Genomic DNA, 22,139 nt, shown 5'->3' with positions numbered 1-22,139 from the left:
TTCAATTGAAAGCACGGGCTTTTGTTTATTGACCATTGCACGCACATAAACAGATGAGAATATTTACACAGATGTAAACAGTCAGTACCTGCAACACATTAGAATAGAGGCTGCACATAGTGTGACTAACACACAGTTACGTACCAGTGAAAACAGCACATTTATCATCCTACTGAAGTCCATTTATCTTGGTTCTGCTACTTTGCACTAGCTGGGATGCACACGTTTGTTAATATTTAAACTGTCATGGTTCATGTTTGACCTTTCGGTGTTTTGGAGAAACATCTATATTGCTTCAAAACAAACAAAAAAGTTTAACAACCTAAAATAATCACACACAAAATGAGCTTCACAGATTATTTACCGTAACAATATGTTTTAAACGTACAGAAACTTCTAGTTTACAATAAAGTCTGTACTCTGAAAAAGAATAAGATTCCTCGTTTACTACCAATACAAACATCATCTAACAAATTCACCCCTCAAATATGTCATCCTAAATTTATTCATTCATCTGAAAACAACGAGGGTCTGAGGATAATGATGCGTTGTATTAACAGGTAATTAAGGTACAGGGTTGCCAAGTCTGCAGTTTTCATGCATAATTGGGATACTTTATCACAGTTGCTATAATGTCACAAAAAAAAGAACTTGATGTTTACCAGAAAACCCACATGAAATGTGATTGGCTACGATTGGGTCAAGTCCAGTTATTGGGTTCAAAATGGAAAAAAAAATATTTTAACAAACAAAACAACCGAATTTTGGCTTGAAACAACCCAGCATTGTTTAAATAACAACCCATCGGGTTCGTCCTTTTTGACCCAACATGTAATTTTTTTTGTTTTTTGGGCTAGTTTTGAGTAGCATCTGGCCTGTTTTGCTATGACAACCTGGCAACCCTAAAGGTACAAAAGGCAAAAACAAAGAATGGAAGAGTGCAAATCTGCTATAATGCTTAATTCAATTGCCTCACATCTAAATACACACACTGTGCATTATGTATATTATTAAGTAGAAGCAAAGACTACAATACTGTGAACTCTTCATCATATCATCCTGCACAGCAGGAGATAACTGTGTAGAAAGCCATCATCACGCTCGAATAAGACGTGTTTCACTTTAATGGAAAATTCTCTCAACAAGCCAGAGAATGCACAACTTTCACCATACAAACACTGTTGCTATAGAGTAAACGACATCCAATGGCTCTCATCCAAACAGCGTTTTCTACACAGTCCACCAACAGCAACAAAAACCACAGCAACATTGACCAAATAATAAAAAAAAAGATTTGTTTTCTGCTACTGTTCCTTCATTGTTAAGCTGATTGTATGGGGATCAAATTTCTAAAACTGTTTCACAATCAAGAATTCTCTAAAATGTTTCATAAAGAACCATTAAAAACTCTTGCTATTTCTAAATAATATCCAAGCAATATCCAACGGATTGGAAGTATGATTTAGGATGCACCAATCCTTCTCTTGCATACTACTTTGGGTAAATAGCACTTAAATTGGGACGCAGGCTTAAATGTAAAGATCATACTGCAATGCCATTAGCGCAGAATGAATTCGCTGCATTCATAATGTAATGTAAATCTGTTTTTCAGATGTCAGTCAGTTGCAAAAAGGTCGAGTTTTTTCTTTCCGTAAAGTACGAACATGAAAATTCATTCAGCCCTTTTTAAATAAGTCTAAAATCTGAATAGCTACAGTATTACAACTCATTTAAAAACCACATCGGTGCTGCTGTGACATTCAACATTGATCTAGACATCGCCTTTTTAATTGATTAGAAAACGTTTTAATCAGACAATAAGAACGTTGGGAGGAAACAGTGGACGGTTATGATTTTCCTCATAACGCTTCATGCAGAATTAGGAATATAAAAAGGTACAGGCATAAATCCCATCGGGTTTTTTTAAACAGATCCTGCAATTTTAATTTGTGTATACTAGATAGCCCTATACCACAAAAAGTATGAGCACTATATAAATATTTTGTAATTCTATAATATATTTTGTAATTCTATAATAATGTAAAATATAATATAATATTATGTAATACCATAATGTTGTAGAATCTATATGTTTGTTGTTTTAAACATTCATAGTTAAACATGACATCTTGTTCTTTAAACATCTTAAACATTACAAGGTGGGATCTAGAAAAAGAAGAAACAGAAATATTTATTAACTATATATAGACTGTTTTAGTAAAATTGTTGAACACGAATGGCTCTCTTTCTTTAAAATGCATCATTTGACAGTGCAAACTAACATATTTCAAGACGTGAAAACCTTCACAGATTCACAGTCATAGGTCACATTAAAAGATCCAGACCTGTACCCGGTTACACACGTCTCTACGACCATGAATGACACCCATCTGCAGCCGGTCCCAGACAAACTACAAAGCCTCCATCTAGTGGACGGCAGATAGTGTCATTTTGTTCTACGTGAGAAACTACATTCGACAGGCACTTGATTGCAACCGCAGAGCCACTGTCTCGGTTTAGACTATCAGAAAGAGAGAGAGAGAGAGAGAGAGAGAGAGAAGGCAGTTAAAAGCGTTAAACCCACAGAAATGTTGCCACTTACTCTTCAGATCTCCTAAACAAGCGGCCACACATCAAAAGAAGACACAAATAAGCATGCGTGCCAGGTCAGGGCAATATGACGCCTTGCTTTACACAATACAAGTATGCTTATTCTGTTGTCATGGTAACCTTAGAGATGGTGAGGAACCAGAGCATGCTTCCAACCTTTAAGCTGTCGTAAAGACGCTGTTAGATGTTTTGTGGCCGAGCCACGAAGACAATGAATAAATAATGCATTTCTGTGATGTCATATAAAGAAGACCAGAATAAAGAGTGACGAATGAGGTAGAGACATCAAACCAGCGACTCGAGAGACAGGAAAGCTGCTGAGACTGATTGCTCCAGATGAGAGAGAGAGATGATAGAGAAAGAGAGATGGACAGGCTCGTGCTGTCACACTTTATCCCGTTCAGCTCATTGTTTCGGGCTTGTGCCGGTGACGGTAGGAGTCCAGAGACAGTGGGGGCTCTGAATCATCCATGGGAAGGACTAATCGGGTACCTCGGATCACTAGCTCGTGATCGCCGAAGGCCAGCTCTCGATCTAGAGCATCGTCAGAGTTCATTCCCATTCCACCCACCGGCGCCCCGCTCGTGTGAGCCCCCGATGCATCTGTGCTCACGGTGATGTCACCGTAGGAGAGAGTGATGTCACTATCATTAAGAATGAGGTCGGAGTCGTCGTCATTCAGCTGCCCCTGATTCTGAGAGAGAAAGATTTTGTTAATATGCAATCATTTATTATGATTATTACAAAGTCCCTTCCACTTAAAAGAACACTCCACTTTTTTTGAAAATATGCTCATTTTCTAGCTCCCCTAGAGTTAAACACTTTATTTTTACAGTTTTGGAATCCATTCAGCCGATCTCTAGGTCTGGCGCTAGCACTTTTAGCATAGCTTAGCACAATCCATTGAATCTGATTAGACTATTAGCATCGTGGTCAAAAATAACCAAAGAGTTTTGATATTTTTCCTATTAAAAATATACTCTTCTGTATTTACATCGTGTACTAAGACCGAGAGAAAATTAAAAGTTAAAAATTAAAATTTTCTAGGCAGATATGGCTAGGAACTATACTCTCATTCTGGCGTAATAATCAAGGACTTTGCTGCTGTAACATGGTTGCAGGAGGCGCAATGATATTACGCACTGCCTGAAAATAGTCCCCTGCAATTGAAAGTTACTAAGGGGACTATTTTCGGCTGCTGCGTAATATCATTGCGCCTCCTGTAGCCATGTCACGGCAGCAAAGTCCTTGATTATTACGCCAAAATGAGAGTATAGCGCTAGCCATATTTGTCTGGAAAATCGCAATTTTTAATTTTCTCTCTGTCTTAATACACGATGTAACTACAGAAGAGTCAAGTTTTAAATAGGAAAAATATCAAAACTATTTGGCCATTTTTAGTGTGATGCTAATGGTCTAATCAGATTCAATGGATTATGCTAAGCTATGCTAAAAGTGGTACCGCCAGACCTGGAGATCAGCTGAATGGATTCCAAAACCGTAAAAATCAAATGTTTAACTCTGCTGGAAAATGAGAATATGTCCCTTTAAGTGAAATTGGTGTGGCTTTAAAATGAGACATATAATATAATGCTTTTTTTTAAATCAAGACCTTTCTGAGGATAAAAGCAAATGTTTTCATGTCTTTGTTGACTACATTATTCCTCCATTTCCTATCTATTCACACCCATTGGATAATCAGATTTAGGTTTGGTAATTCAAGTCAGCTGTTAAGAGTTTGAGGGGCTCTTATGGTGTTTATGTAATTGCAGGGACTTTTGGTGTCCTAAGTCATAATTTTTTACTTTTAATAATTTGGTACTCATTGAATCAAAATATGTACATTTGACAAACCTCATACGCTTGTGTACTGGTGAGGCATCGTGCAAGAGGGCCACAGCAGGCAGGAAGTGTGGTGGTGAGCGGTGGTCCGCTGTGGGTCAGAATGGGCTTCAGATAACTGTAGGACAACACGGTCAAGGCCTGTCTCACAAATACTCATCAAAGCACTCATAAGACTGCGTGCAGACCACTGATCTATATAAATGACTGGATTGCGCATGACGTCACAACTGTGAAGCCACCGCGCCGCCATGTTGGTATACCCAAACGTTCTATTAAATCAATGGACGCGATCAGATTTTAATGATAAAACATCACTTTACTCGTCTTCGTTTTTATATCTGAAGTTACCCTGCACATTATTACAACACAAACGTCCTAAGCATGTACATAGTTATTTACTGAAAGTTGTACATTTTAGTTTTTAATCAGTTATTATACATTCATCTTCATTACAGTAACAGATCAGCAGACAGACCGCAGCATATTTAGAATTAATGACAAACGTGCTCATTCTGAAATCTAAATAAATAATCATACTTTGTACCGTATGTGCATGCAATCATTTGTTGGTTTTATGTTATCTAAACTTACAAGTTACCTCAACTTATTTAGAGAAATAACGCTGACCGTGTAGCTGAATGTCAAAAAAACTTTATTTATACCCGTGTCATTAACAGAAAACAGCAGACACACTAACCTTAACTTTTTTTTATAAATCAATTTTCCTGCCCTATTAAAGCATAAACATTGAAAATAACACCAGAATTAACAGTTCATTTACGTACACATATCCTAAAAATAATCTTGCGTGACTGATACGCTGTAAAGCAGGTGAATTTAAAACATGATTTTGAATGGAAGTCAATGACGCTGTCTGCCGGTTGGGTATACCAAGATGGCGGCTCGAACTCTGCGCTGGCTTCACCTCAGGCTGTTACGTTAGGCGTTCTATGCGCAATCCAGTCATTTATATAGATCAGTGGTGCAGACATAAGAACCTCTCAGCTTACCATTAGAAATGATGCCTGGCTGTGTACACAACCATACTGGTTATATTATTTCTAAAGTACATAGTATATGCATGCATAAAATACCCAGGTGGCATACGTAACATGGGATACCCAAAATTAGTGCTTCAACTTTGGTGGTCACCAATAGGAAACTAAATGCAAAGGATAATTGTGATCAAAGTTGTACCAGATCCTAAACAGCCATACACTTTCCTGTTTAGTGCTTCTCCTGTCCACTCCATCAGGGCCGATCTGCGCACAAACACACAGGATTATAATCATTTTAATGATTGCACTAAATGCAATGGCACTGTATGTCTATCTACAAAAGAATAACACTTACAGAGTGGTCCTGATCTGTGTCCACTCCAACACTGTCAGAAACAAAAAAGTATTTTACTAGAAGGAAGTGAAGAGTGTTTACATACTATTCTCTCTGTGAGGAATTGCAGAAATGATGCAAACAGGAACAACTTGTTTAAAAGTTATTCATATCTGAGGGCAAACTGACCGAATTTTCTGGCAGGAGAGCATTTGAGTCGTGCCACCGCCGCAGATCCAGACGGTGAAGAAGACCACCAGCAGTGTGGTGGAGAACATCATCTGCCGTGCATACGTGGCCGTGTCCCTGATCGACAGGGCAAAGGTCATGGCACCACGAAGACCTGCGGGACAAGTAGAGGGAAAATGCAATAACATTTTTGCACAGCTTTTTATAGTATTAAATGTATTTTATTTTTGTTTAACTTTATCTTATTTACACCCAGATTAGTTTCTGGCATGTTCTGTATCTTCTTTACAGCTTAATTTTGGCTGACCACAGACCTGCAAACATCATCATGTGCTGAAAGTTGGGGCTGATCTTGTGTCTGCGGCCCAAGTTGAGCAGGAAGGAGAGAGGATAGATGTTCGCAGCTCTGCCCAGAAACACAGCCACCTGGGAGGAGACGCTGTCAAGGAGTCACTGTACAAATCCAACTAACACAGCACTTTAACATTAACTTACATTAATGTCTTTGAAAACAGTGATAATATGTCCTTCCCAAGTCCTCTACTCATAAGTAACTGGTTCTAAACCATTGACGATGAGCTGTAATAGACATATCATTAACCAGCAACTTCCTATCTGACATGAACCAGAATACTTCCTAATGCATCAACATTTTCGACCTGTTGTTTGCATATGCTAAGAATATTTTATGTACTTAATACCTTTTTTTTGTTTTGCTTATATTTCTGTTTATAGGCACCAACTTTAGGATACGAATGCACCCACTATGAAGAGTGGGTTAAAGATGTGGTTCTGAAAGGTAAACAATGTCAAGCCCATGTAGGAAAATATGAAGTTCTCAGCCAAGAAATCCAGCAGCTCAAATAACTAAAAAAAAAGAGCACATGACATCCGTGTAAATCACAGTGCAAACGTTTAATATTTGAAAAAAGAAAAACGCAAAAATAAACATTAACCTCATTTGACATTGATAAAGGAAAACATTAACTTTAGACCGAATTTAAAAAGATCTTACTTGTTTTGTTCTGTCCTGCGACTCAGGGGAAAGGTTGTTAAAGGTGTAGTGGGCTTGTGTCATGCCACAGAACAGAACCGCAACCACACCTGAGTGAGCAACAACATCAACAGGACAGAAACTAAATGTATAAAGGGATTTTGGGATGTAGTTTCTAGTATATCATGCAGGGTCTAAAGCTCACCCGTAAATCCACAGGCCTCTGCCAGCAGGAAAGTGCTCCAGGACATGAGGAAGAACAGAGCCGTCTCCAGCAGCGGTAAATCCCTCAGTTTGGTAAACTTCGTGACGTGAAGAGGAATCAAGGAAAATCAGTTCACTATAAGAAACTACTAGGACGGTCACAACATTACACTTTCACAACACAATTACCCCGAAAACATAAATATTATAGCAATATTTATTAAAACATCTTAAAAAGAAATGAATTAAATTAACAATAGTATTAGTTAAGTTGATCTGTAGTGTTGTTTATTTTGTTTTCTGGCTATTGAATTATAATAAAAAGACAATGGTTGACGTTTGTAAGCATTTGACCCCTAGGGCAAAAATTTAAATGGCTGCTGAATAATTTACGATATTATTATGTGTGTCGTATAAACACAATATCTGTAATAATGGGGGGATGTATCACGGTTATTACAACCAATGCAAAAATATTGTGACACCCCTAGAACCCACTGTGACTACACTGTAAAAAAAAAAACATTGTTACACTTACATTTTTAAGTTTAATCAACTTCAATGTACAATAAATTTGAACTTTCTTGATAAGTAAGGAGTTAATAAATTCAGTTTAATTAGCTTAAAGGGACACTCCACTTTTTTTGAAAATATGCTAATTTCCCGGCTCCCCTAGAGTTAAAAATTTGATTTTTACCGTTTAGGAATCCATTCAGCCGATCTCCGGATCTGGCGCTACCACTTTTAGCATAGCTTAGCATAATCCATTGAATCTGATTAGACCATTAGCATCGCGCTAAAAAATAACCAAAGAGTTTTGATATTTTTCCAAAAATTAAAACTTGACTCTTCTGTAGTAACAATGTGTACTAAGACCGACAGAAAATTAAAAGTTGTTTTCTAGGCAATATGGCTAGGAACTATACTCTCATTTCTGCGTAATTATCAAGGACTTTGCTGCTGTAACATGGCTGCAGCAGGCGTAGTGATATTACGCAGCACCTGAAAATAGTCCCCTGGTATTAAAGGTAAGCAAATATCGAAAAAAAAAAATTTGTTATTTTTTAGCGCGATGCTAATGGTCTAATTAGATTCAATGGATTGTGCTAAGCTATGCTAAAAGTGCTAGCGCCAGACCCAGAGATCAGCTGAATGGATTCCAAAACGGTAAAAATCAAACATTTAACTCTGGGGGAGCTGGAAAATGAGCATATTTTCTAAAAAGAGGATGAGGGTGTCCCTTTAAGTTATTTCAACTTTTTGTTTATCTATAGCAACTCCTCACTAGTCGAGAACTTGAAATTGGTTGGATTTCAAGTTGATTAAACTTAAATATTTGAAGTGCAACAAGGAATAATATTTTTTACTTCTCATTGATAGCAAAACCAGAGGGAAACATGCAGAGAAACAGAGGAAATTGAAATTAAAACATAATTTTTGAACCCATGTCTTTAGAACGAGACCCACAAGGTGCAACCTTAAATCCACAAAGGATATCAATGCAGTTACGACTCCAGTTGCCAATCCCAGGGCAAAAGAGCCACTGAAAACACCCAAAAAGATGCCAAAGGACTTCAGCATGGCCATGCCTTCAAAAGTGTGAGTGTTATCTCCTGTGGGCTGATATGCTACAATTGACCTGAGAAAAAAAATACAGATTAACACAGATTTACTCAAACATGCTATTAAAATCTACAAATGAGGAACCCAAAGAAATCTAAAGAGATAAAGAATAAAAAAAAATGCATAATGCAATAAGCCAACAGCCCATTTGTTATTTTAACTTATTTTAATCAATTTTAGTATTAAAAGAGCCACTAGAAGTGTGCTAATGTTTTGGCAACAACTGAACTCTGACACATTTGCATCAGACAGGTGTCCTTATCCAACACAGATGTGTTTTTCATGAGGTCATATCATAAAAGTCATAGTTTTGTTTTTCACACCCATTCCCAACATGGAGCAACGTGAGGGTGAGTAAATATGACATAATTGTCATTTTTAAATATTGTTCGGTTTTAATACATGCTCTTTACTGTACAGGATAGTATGCTTTCAGTTAATCATAGTATAATACATGAAGCACAAAACAGCAGAGGAAAATTTAATTCCTCATGACATGACCCCTTTATTGTTGCAAAATGTCTTTTAGATAGGGAGGTATGGGAAACAGCAGTCATATTTTTTTAAAGCATCACAGCATCACTTCAAACTATAAAGCCAACGACTATCAGCAAATACCCACAGCTCTGCCCAAACCATACACTTTGCATAACAGCAACCCAAAAAAAATCCATATTATATCTACAGGTGGTTAAAATGTGCATGGAAAGAGATTCAGTGTATTTATTACAGGTGCTGGTGTGGAGCATAATTGTGGGTCATTTACTCTTTATCTTCTGGTACAGACCAGTCAATGCACATGCTAAGGATTCATTCGACAGGCTTAAAGCTACATCTGTGGCACACCCATTGAGGGACGATCCCAGTGTCTGGTTTCTGCCCTCAGAATGATAAGCCACACCTCCATGGCTGTGATGCCCCGCCCCACTTTGCCTCCCGTAATAAAGCAGCATGCTGGAGCAGATAGAAAGTCCGGTAGGGGAAGAACTGGGTGTTAAATATTAGTTTCTTTTTCTGCACAGAGCTGTTTATTGAATGTGATTAATGTTAATGTTAACACCTGACGTTATATGAAATAATGCTATCGAGTCAATTTTGCTCAGTCACTATGCATACAATATTAATATTATTAATGAAACAGTACTGTGTATGTGTGTATATAACACTGTGTAAACATTAAAAGTATATGACTTACGAGGATAACACAACAGCTACAGCATCATTCAGAACACTTTCTCCAAACAGAAGTGCGTACAGATCTGCATCCACCTGCAGCTCGCTGAAAATGGCCAGCACTGTCACTATAAAACACAACATTAAGTCTTCAATATCAAATCTTAGAAATAGTTAAATAAAATCCTTATATGAACTGTTAGCCTTAAACCAACTATTCTGAGGTCTGTAATACCTGGATCGGTGGCTGAGACAATGGCACCAAAAAACAAGCAGTCGGTGAAGAAGAATTCACCATCCAGTTGGCCAATTTGCTTCATCAGCATCACACAGCCATACATTAACAACCTGAAAAGCAAGCACGTGCACTTCAGAACGCAGGTTATCACGCTGTCACTAAAGCTAGCATTGAACGAAAGACTGTTAACTGACCCAATGATGAAACAGGACACAACAGTTCCCACAAAGGCATAAACCAGAATGGAGCCCAAGTTCCTGAAGAAATGCCTCTGAAATTAAATTGGAGAGATGAACGGATAAAAGCCTTTGATTTGTTTAAGTCTAATCATTAAGAACTGATTGGAATTGGATAAAGCGGTTTTGTTTGGCTCTGCAACCAGTCTCAACCCTGGTCTTAAAAAATAAAAAACAGCCCTTACCCGCTTTAAACTGTATCCAGCATGAAATATGATGGGAGGCAAGAGAATATTGAAGAAGACCTCTGGGTCAAAAGTCACCTGAAATACAAACAGATAAGGATAAATACATTTTTATATAAAGGGGCCATGGCACAAGACTTTTTTAAGATGTCAAATACATCTTTGGTATCCCCAGGGCACATATGTGAAGTTTTACCTCAAAATACCATATAAAAATTATTATAGTATGTTAAAATTGCCACTTTGTAGGAGTGTGCAAAAATGTGCCGTTTTGGGTGTGTCCTTTAAAATGCAAATGAGCGGATGAAATTTAAACACTGATCACAATAATGGTGGTTTGTTGCAATTTAAACTCAATTGTGCTTTTCTCTGCACTAAATGGCAGTGCTGTGGTTGGATAGTGCAGATTAAGGGGTGGTTTTATTATAATAAGAGCTCCTTATGACATCATAAGGAGAGCCAGATTTCAACAACCTATTTTTTCATGTGCTTGTAGAGAATGGTTTACCAAAACTAAGTTACTGGGTTGATCTTTTTCAAATTTCCTAGGTTGATAGAAGGACTGGGGACCCAATTATAGCACTTAAACATGGAAAAAGTCAGATTTTCATGCTATGGCCCCTTTAATATTATTCAATTTCATTTTAGGCTACTTGTGGCCTACATCGATGTTGGAATGTCACAGTTTACCTTGCGGAGCATCTCGTTGTCCTGAATGTTATTAACTTGATTGGCACCGATCTGTCCTTTCAGCGTGTACTCATAGAATTTACCACTGACGTTCACAAGCAACGTAGCTGGACTGGCATTGACATTACAGCTCAATGTAGCATTGCTCATATCACTGGGCAAATGAATGGCATAACGCAGGACAACTCCCACAAGCAAACCTATAAAGAAAGAAAAGTCAAAACATAATTTAAACACGTTTAAAAAGCATAATAGATTTCAGTATACGTAATATGATATTTAAAGTGTCAGGATTGTCATCCCAAGACATGAAATTATATTATAAATCTAAAATATATAATGTATTATGGCTTTAAAGACTTGCTTGTGAAATTGCTTGATAATTGTAGTTTTTTTACAGTGTTCATTCATTTACAATTGAAACATGAACCTTTCAATTTCATATTTTTCTTTTATTGTAGTAGATTTAAAACAATGCATTATTCAAAAAAAATTATGGTTGTATTACACTATTAGCTTCTGTATCTAAACAAGGTGACACGTTGCACTTTTGTGCAGAAAGGCAGATTTACGAATTTTACAGATAAATAACATTCACTTTTAAAAGCTTTAACTTTGTAATTACAATTTACATTTGCATTAGCTTACACAGCATAGTCTTTGATAAACAACATAATAAGAGCCTGCAGCTAGACAGCTGTACTTCACAGGCCCTGTTTTTAGTGGTGTCTGTGCTCCAAACAAACCTTTGAACAGTTATGATTATGCATGCAGCAATTCAATTTAAGATACCATAAGCAATTGTCAACTTTATTGTACAAACGTGGTTTTAACTAGATGACTCTTATTTAAGATCATAACAGAAGCAGGTGATTATCACGCATCCATCTCACCATATATCATAGCAAGTCCAGTCTCGTGCAGAAACCTGAAGCGTCGGTGTTTGAATAACCATATTGTTAAGATTGTCAGGGTGAGGAGCAGAATGAAGATCAGCAGGTCTGCACTGTCTTGTCTGTGGCTTTCTTCTGCTTTCTTTTCTGTCACGATGTTCTCCATTGAACTGTCTTCAGCCCTGCAGAAACACAGGCAGATGGAGGTCGCTACAACAAACAACGGCAGACTTTTCCAAATTCTCATTGTGATATTGATTTGATGTGAAGAGCCCATGTTGGCATCGCTTTAGGTTGAAAGGATCAGAGGCAGAGAAATGCACTATGCTCAGGATCGCTGAACATAGGCAGAAGCGCGTAAGCAGATAGGCTGCTGTAGATTGTTCCTGATTCCCGGCGACGCCCCGCCCACTGTCACACGACCAACCAAAAAAAGTGTTCGAGCCGTTCATATTGCGCAGCCGATGCGCATATTATCTGTTCATTCTGCGTTACCATTAGCAAACAACGACACATTTGTATTTATAATTAATTTATATTAAGTATAAGTATATTATTAAGTATATTAAACTCCCATTTAGGCAAATCCTCTATTGTCCTCGAATATTTAATTTTAACAACTCTAAGGATAAATGCTTTTCTTTTTTTTGTATGTATATAAATTATGGTGGGTTTTTTTTTAAATAGACGTTTGTTTATTTGAGTCTTTTTACATGCATCGACTATAATTTTTTAATTTATTTAAAAATCAATTACAGATTTACATGATTTAAAAAAATAACAGTCTTAAATATCATCAGTAAAATTGCCTTTTTTTACTTTTTACGTGACTTGTCACTATTTAAATTATTACTATTATTTTATTTAGATTTTAAATTATCTGATCGGCAACCGGAAGCGCGATTGTTGTGTCGGTGATGACGCAGCTCTTGTGGACAGCTTCACGCGCTTCGGCAGCTCGTTCATTAGCGCTCGGGTAAAAATGGCCTCGTCCTTCTGGAAAGGTGTTGTTGGCGTCGGCCTGTTAGCATTGGCACACGCAGCTTTTTCAGCGGCACAGCGTAAGTATTATTCATTTAAATATGAGCTTAATGGGGAAACGTGGATTTATTCAGGAAGCTGTTGATGATATGGGTCAGTTGGTGTGTGCGGCCTCTGCAAAGCTGAGTGTACATGACAGTTTTAGCAAGCACATTGGCTGCGACTCAAAACCTAGTTTACTACCAACATAGATAGCAGTTTTGCCACATTATATGCGCCGATCGAACCTGCCACGGACAAAAACAGTGCTGTCTAGTTAGGTAACACAGTGGTATTTGAGACGCAGGCATCGGCCAAGAAGTTGTTATTTTCTACAGTTTAATCATTGATCTTTTATGTAACTCTGCCAAGAAGTCACGAAAAAGATCGTGTAGATGTAGATTCAAGTTTTATTACGTTGTAATTATATAATATTTGATGTTATTCATGCGTATTGTGGCATTTTGTACAGTCATTAGATTGGCAATCTGTTCTCTTTAGTGTGTCAGTTTGTCTTATTCAGATTTTCACCAAAGACAGTTTGCTAGCTTCACAAAGGTTTTTAATTTAAATGTACCTGTAATAATCGCATCCAGCGTTTGTTATCTGCAAAATAGGGTCTGCCGTTAGATGCTTCAGACCCCTAACAGTAGTGGCCTATCTGTGCATGTACCCATTAAAGGTCCACTGTGTAGTTTTTAGGCATCTAGCAGTGAGATTGTGAATTGCAACCAATGGCTGCCACAGCTCACCCCTCCCTTTTAAAATGCATGGTGAAGCTATGGTAGCCACCACAGGACAAACACGTCATCGTCTGAGACAATGTTGTGACAAAACATGACAGTGTTTGTAGATAATACGGCCCATTCTACAGTAATTAAAACATAAGTTCATTTTAATAATTTAAATGACAATAGCTGTGTCCCAATTCAAGGGCTGGACCTCAGAAGGCGAATGCTCGTCTTTGAAAGTGGTAACCTTCAAAGCCCATGAAGAGTTTTGAATTGGGACACAGCTTACATTTTACATTTAAGATCTTGTAGAAACATCCAATACATCCTTTAAAAAATATTTACATGAGAATGTAATGACTTTTATTATGTAGAGTGGATGATATATTTTAATGCAGTGATTAATACATATTTTCAAGTATTTTAATTAAGAGATTGACCTTGTTTTGTCTTCCAGACCGATCATACATGAGACTGACAGAAAAAGAGAATGAACTGTTGCCTATAGATGTAAGTTGCACAGAAATGCATTGCACTCGATCACTTTTAATCAGCAACAATGTTATGCTTTATGTTATATTTGCCTCCATCAACTGTTCTTGTGTTATATTTTCAGATAGTGTTACAGACATTGTTATCATTTGTGGTCACATGTTATGGAATCGTTCACATCTCAGGCGAGTTTAAAGACATGGATGCTTCCTCAGAGCTTAAAAACAAGTAAGCACATGCAGATGAATTGTCCTTGCTGTATCAGTCATGCATTCTTACAAATGATGAGTTTATGCTCTTGCCTTTAGGTTTGAGCATAACTAAAGATGAAGAAGAAGTAGTAGTAGTAGTAACCCTCAACTCACCTGATTTATCTACTTTTTTGCTTTAACCAAGACATTTGACACGTTGAGAAATCATCCGTCTTTCTATTTGTTCAATCACCGAGGCAGAGTACTGAACCGTGCTCCAGAGCAAGAGTCTTCCACTCCAAGCAACCAGGCTTTGCCCTCCAATCCCCTGCGTTTACGCAAGCTGGAGAATTTTCACTGAGACTGGCCTTCAGAGGGCTGCATTGCCTGTTTTTCATTCATTCATTTGTTTGTTACATCATCAGCTGGACAGAGAAAATAAGCGATTTTCCTGTCTTTATGTATATGTGAATATGCTGTACAAACATGCATTTCTTTAATGTGGTTACTTTTTTTGTCAATGGACTGTGCCAACTCCTTTTCCAGCTGATAAGTTTGTAAATACTTGTTATTGCTTGGGAGTCTTACGTCTGTAGGTTACATCTGTAGCCGTCGAGTTGGCTCATCGAAAGGGTTTTAAGTCCTTATGTTGGGGCATAAATCCTATCATGTTCAATGTTGGTTTGCAAGATTTCGACTTTGCAGATGACCCTAATGGTAACAGGTTTTGCCCTGTACCCAGGTTTAAATTATGGACCATACATTATTGTTTTCAGAAATAGTACCTATGACTACTAAACGTTAAGTTTGTTACATTTTGGAAGTGAATAAAACATGTCTTAATAAGGGCATGATAGATGAAGTAGTTTAATAGCCATTTTAACAATGCTGTGAAGAAGGAATGGTACATTTTTTTTAGGGGGGCAATGTTTTTTTCATGTTAAGACACAACTCCTTATTTTTACCTTAATAAATTGACATTTTATTGATGAATTGTAACTCGATACCCTCTCATTTGTGCAATTTTTCTAAAGTCAGGAAAATTTGGAGTACAATCTCTACATATTTAGGAATATTATTGTAGATATAATAAATGAGTCATATTAATCAACTGTCATAAACTTATTTGGGTGTGGTACGTCAACTTGGTTACCCATTGTTTTTTATGCATAGAATAGACAATTGGTTTAAATTATAGTAATCCATCACTAAGCTTTTATTTGCTTGCTTTGGCAACCCCCTTAATTCAATTTCATACTGATTTAAAAATGAATGGAGAACAAACATACATTAAGAGAGGATTTTGTCAGTACAAGTTTAGCATAACTGCTTTAGAATATGTTTTTCTTGAGTGTCTTAAATATGTTGTTAACAATAACTGATTCCTGTAGTGCAAATGGTTTTTATTAGCAACCAGCACAAATGGTTCAATCCCAGGGAACACACATACTGATAAAATGTATAGCTTGAATGCACTTTGGATTAAAGCATCTGCCAAATGCAAATAAATGTAAAAACGAAGGTTTGGTCAGGTGTAGCAGATGGGCAGCTTTTGATTCTTTGCATGTTTGCATTATACATGCATGGTAGTCTTTAATTTATTTGAATACCTTTGCAAAAGGATGTTACCAACTTCGAAGGAATCACTGTAAGGCTGATTATAGAAGATAAGAGGCTTAAAGATTAGTACTTTGCTGTTATACGATACTACATTTTTGCCATCTGTTGTGTACTTAAGAAAAATTGCACATGTTCGGAAGCTACTAAAACGTAATAATCCACATACATGTTGAGAATGCAAGGGATAACAACCAAATATAGGCTACCCACAGTTTCAAAGACAAGGCTTGGGCTACTCCTAGACTAAAACACAAGTTTGAGCTGTCTCAACAGAAAATAACTTGCACTGACAGATCTTAAAATATGCCAGTGCCATTGATTTGTCTCAATATGCACACCAGTAACATCTTTTTTTAAGGCATGTTTATAAAAGATGCTTAAACATCTTCATTTAACTAAGGCTTGTAAACCAGGCCATATAAAACATCAGCAAAAAATATTGGATTTAAACTAAACCATTATGGGGCAGTTTTTAGAACATTTAAGTAGTTTTTACAAACAAACCTTACAAAAAACAATCACACTAATATGTGTTAAGATATATTAGTACAAGGTTTTTTTTAAGTTAAGGAAGCTAGGGGCTAGGATAAGCCCTGTCCAGGAAACCGCCCCCAAAAAGATCAGAATGTTTAATAAGGCAGACACTTGTAGTGTTATGAGGATTTTTGACTCATCAAATCAAATGCAAAATACTTTATAAGATTCAAATATCTATGATGGTAAAATAAGGATTCTTAATTATTGAGAAACATCTTTTGTTTAAAGTCTTGGCTTCAACTTATATACAATATTAAGAATTCACTACATTGGTATGCATCATATAGCAGAACACTATGCAACAACATTGCTGAAAAGTATTAAAGGCAATGTAAAAGTGGTCACCAAAGAAACATTTTGTAACATTTAGGTAATGATAATTTGTAGAGATGCACCAATAAACAGATACTGATAGCTGATTATTCAAACCGATATCTGCCAATGCCAATAGTTTGGTGGTTATATTAACTTTTAATAACTAAATTCTGAAGATTAAATGTTTTGAATGTTCTTTATTCATGTAATGACCATTAATATTAAACATTAAACTAGTGAAGCCTCTTTACATTTTCTATACGCAAAGCTTAAAGGAAAACAATATTTTACTATGTTCTTACCTAAACTTAGAAGAATGAATACATGCCTATCTTTTTTCAATGCATGCACTTTTAAACTTTTTATAGTGCCTCGTGAATGTGTTAGGATTGAGCCAAGCCCCATTCATTCCTAAGGATACAAACAAATGTTTTATTTCATGCCACCATACTTACTGGTGTAACTACTCATGTAACAGTCTTTAAATAGGGAAACATGGAAGTGTTTGGTGGCTTCCAAATTCATCCCTGTCTGGATCCCAAGGAACGAATGGGGCTAGGCTAAATGCCAACACATCCACGATGCGCTGTACAAAGATCAAGTGCACGCATTGAAAAAAGATAGGTATGTATTAATTAGTCTAAGTTAAAGTAAGAACATAATAAAATATTGAAAAATGGGGTGTTTCCCTTTGAATTCATTGCATTTTTCGGTTCTCTTTTGATTGACAGGATATATTGGCAACGACTATTGGCTGTTTTTAATCTATCTGTCCTTTTATCGACCAATACCAATTATTGACCAATATACCTGTGCATCTCTAGTAATTGGTAATTATTATGCATTCAAATTTCTTAATGTATAAATTGTGTAGTTACGTTTCCAGTTGTTGTGAATTAGATGTCTATAATCAGACTATACCTAAAAAAAGCATAACGACTACATTTCAAATCATATGTGTACAAAAACACAACAATGTATACAAATCATCGTCATTTTTATTTTTTTTATACTTTTCATAAAAAAATCATAAAACTTTTCTATATAACATCAGCTTACAAAATGTTTTATACAATTCTTAAAATATTTTATGTAGGAATACCATCCAAAAATAATCTATATTATTTATGAACATTAAAAAGTAGTATACATCTGTTTTAAAAACGAACAAAAAATGGGGTTACTAATGTAACGTACGTCTGTGAAATGAGTCTTGTGACGTCTGCCTCAGATGGGCAGGTGCATTGCTTGCTAATACATTATGATCAGATATTGGACAGAATCAAAACTTTTAATGCGTTTGACCAGTTGATCAAGGTTTTACTCAAACATGACATTTCTTAATAGTGTGGCGATTATTTTTCGTTCAAGGTGAGTGTGATGATTTTATTAGACACTATTGCTTGCAGGACACTGCATGTTGAAATGTATCTGAATGACACTAATCTATGTGACATTACATATCACCACATACAGTATACAAGAACAGGCCAGATAAGATTTCACACTGTATCCACAAATTCACAAAGACCTTCATAAAGATCTGACTGGATGAAAGATATGCAACTAGAAAAACTGCATGTGTTTGGGGGGAACATTTGTATATTGGCATACTAACGATTGTTATTGCTATTATAGTGTAGTTCTCCAGACGGCTTTAAAGGTCCAACTATGTTGTTGAACCCATTGGTTTGTGGGCATTTCATGCAAACACAAATCCGACAGAGATTTTCCACACTGTTCTCGATGCCAAAAACATCAGACAGACAAAATCTACAGACATTGCTTCGCATAACAGATACTGACCTCCGCCTTGTATAACCCTGTAATTTTACACAGTGTGAGAGGCTTGGCTTTTCTGGAGTGTGCTTAGTCTTTTATGGTTAAATGATGGTCTCCTTCAGGCCATCTCTTGGGAATTGACAGTGATTCACTGTCAAACCTTGAATACCTCCCTCCATTGTGAGCACCGTACCAAACTCTGGACCAAAATGTGGCCATATTTCCTACTCTTCCTCACTACAGCTCATCTTAAAGCACAAACCCGGGTGCTCGGCTGGCACGGCCACGTTGCTTCTCGTGTGTCTCTCCGTTGAGTGTCTCACTATCTGCCGTGGACGTTGTTGAGCTGTGCAGGCAACACCTGGCTGTCTTCGATCTCCTCCAGAGCGGTCTCAAGCTGTTGGATCAGCACACGTTTCTTAAACCTGAGACAGGGAGAGAGCGAGCTTAAGCTTACTTAGATGCTTACTTTTATGTTTAAAGATCACATGGTGACCTCCGTACATGATGAGATGCTCTTAAACCTGGCTGCCTCTTTGATGGCATGATGAATGAAGTACCTCTGAACTGATGCTGGCCCTTTTACCTCCTCCAGTAATCTGAATATTGCCTCATAATCTGAACAAAAGAATAAGCAATAGATTTTAGATGCACACCCCCTTTAAAATAGTATGTAGAAATGAATGTTTTGTAATTATAATACTCACTGCGGCCAGGCTTGCGGACCTCTTTCATGACTCGAGTACGCAGCTCAGCGTTACTGCCCTCCAGGGGAATCATAAGGATCGTGCCCTGTGCCGGAGTGTCGCATTCGTTGCCCTCCATCGCCTCCTCTTGGCTTGGAGGACTCAGGTCCTCACAGTTCGGTAAGTGATCAGAGGGTATCTCATCCACACAGTTCTCCAAGCCCATTCTCTCTTCGCCAACATCTGGTGACTCCTCCTCTTCACTCTCCTCTGGAGGGGCAAAGCCTTCAACGCCATCCACTCCTCCTGGCCACCCGTCTCCAGCCTCCCCGACCGGCACTTGCTCGCCATTACTTTCTGTGCTCACTACACTGTTTCCCTCTGTTCCTGTATGAGAAAACACTTAACATGGTCTCTTGACAGATAGAGGCAATGCAAAATCTCAAAATGTTTGGGAGTCTTTCTAGGCGATTTATTTAAATAATCAACTCAAGAGCCTCATTCAGACTACAAGCACACAGTCTGGGTCAAATATGATTAAACCTTGGCTCATTTTGATTCAACGCTCACCTTTGTGGAGTGGAATGGGCTTGATGATTCCTTGCTGGCCCTGTGTCCCTGTAGGGCCCTTGCCCAGTACGTGATTTGTTATTATGGGAGGTGTTTGAGGCCGGCGCAGCAGAGGGGACATGCTCCTCCGCCTCTTTAGGGCCGCCCCCGAGTTCGGATCGCCCGTGTTCCCTCGCTTCTTATTCTGTGGACCTGCTACAAACTCATCTGCTTCGTCTATCATCATTCCCTGTTGTCAAACAACAAAGTAACACACTAGTGAGTCATGTCTAGGCTTACCACAGTAAAACCTAGTGTCGTACAGTGAAAACAATGTTTAACAAACAAGCACCTTCTTGTCCTGTTTGAACGGGTTGCCAAACGTGTGCAGTCGTTTGGGCTGATCCGTATCAAGCTCACGCAGAGGCGATGGCATCATCTTCAGATATTCTTGATAATTTCCCATTTGCGCCACTGGAATACTGTGTAAGGAATCTATGGAATAAGACAACACTGGAATAATGCAGTAATGCATTGGCATATTACAGTCAAAGGCCCATAAAAGAAGATGTTGATAAAACAATTAATGTTATCCTTTAATTAATTAAAGGTATAGCGGAAGATTTTTCTAGAATTATTGAAAAGAACCGCCCCTCCACTTTAAAAAAAAATTCACATGCACAACACTCGCAAGAGGGAACGCCTATTAAACGCGTGCACGAGAGAGAGCATGCAGGAGCCTAGTTTTTCTCTTTGCTCTGTTTACCGTGTCTGTGTGGTTCGCAACTTGTGCCAGGGCTAGCATCGCTAATCATAGCTTACATCAACTTTTACTAGCAGTGATTTTAAATGGATTTCTCCAAATAGCATGCCAAACTTTACCTGTCGAGTAGAAACTTTGAGTGGGAAGCCCAATCTGTGCTTTCTCCCAAAAACACTCTGGTCTCGTTTCTTTGTTTCTCTTCTTGTCATGCAATTCGTAAACACTTTTTCTCTTGTGACATTTTGAAAAAACATGGTGAGAACACGAGCTTCAATGAATGGCTAAAACCGTAGCCCACCACACATATACACGTGAAAGTGCGCATGTGCAGAAAGCAAACCTAGGGACGAGCACGTACGACTGCCTTACGTAAACATATCACCAGAATGATTGACAACTGGATAACCAATAGTCTAGATGATCCACCCGGAAAAAGAAAATCTTCCGCTATACTTTTAAAGAAATTGTTTTTTCTTATAATTTATGCCATATGGTTGTTAACCTGTATGTTGTTTTAATAAATATAGGTCATTATAAACCTTGCAAAAATACATTTGTGCCTTGCTTAAATTACCATCATCTTGGCCTCTAATTAGCTTTTGTGTGGTCTTCAAAAGGTTGGACCGCATTCGGGTCACTTGATCAAGAAGATTCCGTCGTGGAATATCATAGGCATTCCGAAAGGCCTGAGGCTTTAAATCCTGTAAAAGAAGGATTATAAGGTCATTTTAATAAGGATTATTAAGTAATACACTTATGTTCATACACTGTAAACTGTCAATTTCTTCCCGGATGCAACTCATGGTAAATAATGTAAAGTATGATTAAGTCAAACTTAGGTGTCCTCAACTGCTGTGTACTTAAATAAGAAAAAGCATTTAATACATTTTACTGTGTGGATGTATGACCGAATATGTATGTGCCTAATGTACTTGGCCAGGGTTCCTAAAGATTTATACGTAACAATCTTGCTTTATTTCTTTTATGGGCAATTTCAGTGCAGGAAGTACAGTGGAAGTCCTTATATGGGCACTTTAACCGGTATAGCGCATGCACACACCAACCAAGAGCTGACACAAAATCAACATCACCAAAGAAGTGTGAGGGAAATGTAAGCTTATTCAGCTTTCCAAAGAACCCAGCATTATGAAAACAATAGACGTAGTTTGTTTATCCGGGTAGCAGAGGAGTTGTGTGTGCATGTTTGTTTAACGGTGGATTTTGTTGAAATGGGGCGGTCC

At 37.6% G+C, this 22,139-nt stretch overlaps 3 protein-coding genes across 5 annotated transcripts in view; 1 reads left to right on the top strand and 2 right to left on the bottom strand.

Moving 5' to 3' along the window:
- slc9a6a (solute carrier family 9 member A6a) lies at nt 1-12,633 on the bottom strand. The gene is made up of 16 exons (XM_055178482.2): nt 12,213-12,633; nt 11,320-11,519; nt 10,630-10,707; nt 10,403-10,479; nt 10,206-10,318; nt 9,993-10,098; nt 8,672-8,813; nt 7,176-7,281; nt 6,992-7,080; nt 6,730-6,843; nt 6,291-6,402; nt 5,977-6,130; nt 5,809-5,839; nt 5,635-5,717; nt 4,465-4,570; nt 1-3,304 (listed from the first exon to the last, which is right to left on the bottom strand). Exons 1-16 carry the CDS (start codon nt 12,487-12,489, stop codon nt 3,011-3,013), a joined length of 2,082 nt encoding a protein of 693 aa, XP_055034457.2. The 5' UTR covers nt 12,490-12,633; the 3' UTR covers nt 1-3,010.
- Nucleotides 12,634-13,111: 478 nt separating this feature from the next.
- On the top strand, nt 13,112-15,645 carry mmgt1 (membrane magnesium transporter 1). Its single transcript, XM_073854201.1, has 4 exons — nt 13,112-13,273; nt 14,421-14,473; nt 14,580-14,684; nt 14,852-15,645. Exons 1-4 carry the CDS (start codon nt 13,195-13,197, stop codon nt 15,005-15,007), a joined length of 393 nt encoding a protein of 130 aa, XP_073710302.1. The 5' UTR covers nt 13,112-13,194; the 3' UTR covers nt 15,008-15,645.
- Nucleotides 15,646-18,115: 2,470 nt separating this feature from the next.
- ints6l (integrator complex subunit 6 like) overlaps nt 18,116-22,139 on the bottom strand; it is a 26,543-nt gene continuing 22,519 nt past the window's right edge. For all 3 annotated transcript variants that reach the window (XM_055178087.2, XM_055178089.2, XM_055178086.2), the window contains 6 exons: nt 21,473-21,599; nt 20,488-20,630; nt 20,157-20,385; nt 19,608-19,973; nt 19,425-19,518; nt 18,116-19,325 (listed from right to left, as the gene is read on the bottom strand). In XM_055178087.2, the coding sequence (XP_055034062.2) occupies nt 19,223-19,325; nt 19,425-19,518; nt 19,608-19,973; nt 20,157-20,385; nt 20,488-20,630; nt 21,473-21,599 (1,062 nt within the window). In that variant the 3' untranslated portion in view covers nt 18,116-19,222. The remainder of the gene's footprint in view (nt 19,326-19,424; nt 19,519-19,607; nt 19,974-20,156; nt 20,386-20,487; nt 20,631-21,472; nt 21,600-22,139) is intronic.

This window comes from Misgurnus anguillicaudatus, chromosome 16 (genome assembly GCF_027580225.2).
Source record: "Misgurnus anguillicaudatus chromosome 16, ASM2758022v2, whole genome shotgun sequence".
Lineage (NCBI taxonomy): Eukaryota > Metazoa > Chordata > Actinopteri > Cypriniformes > Cobitidae > Misgurnus > Misgurnus anguillicaudatus.
This window is presented reverse-complemented; position numbering and strand designations above follow the sequence as displayed.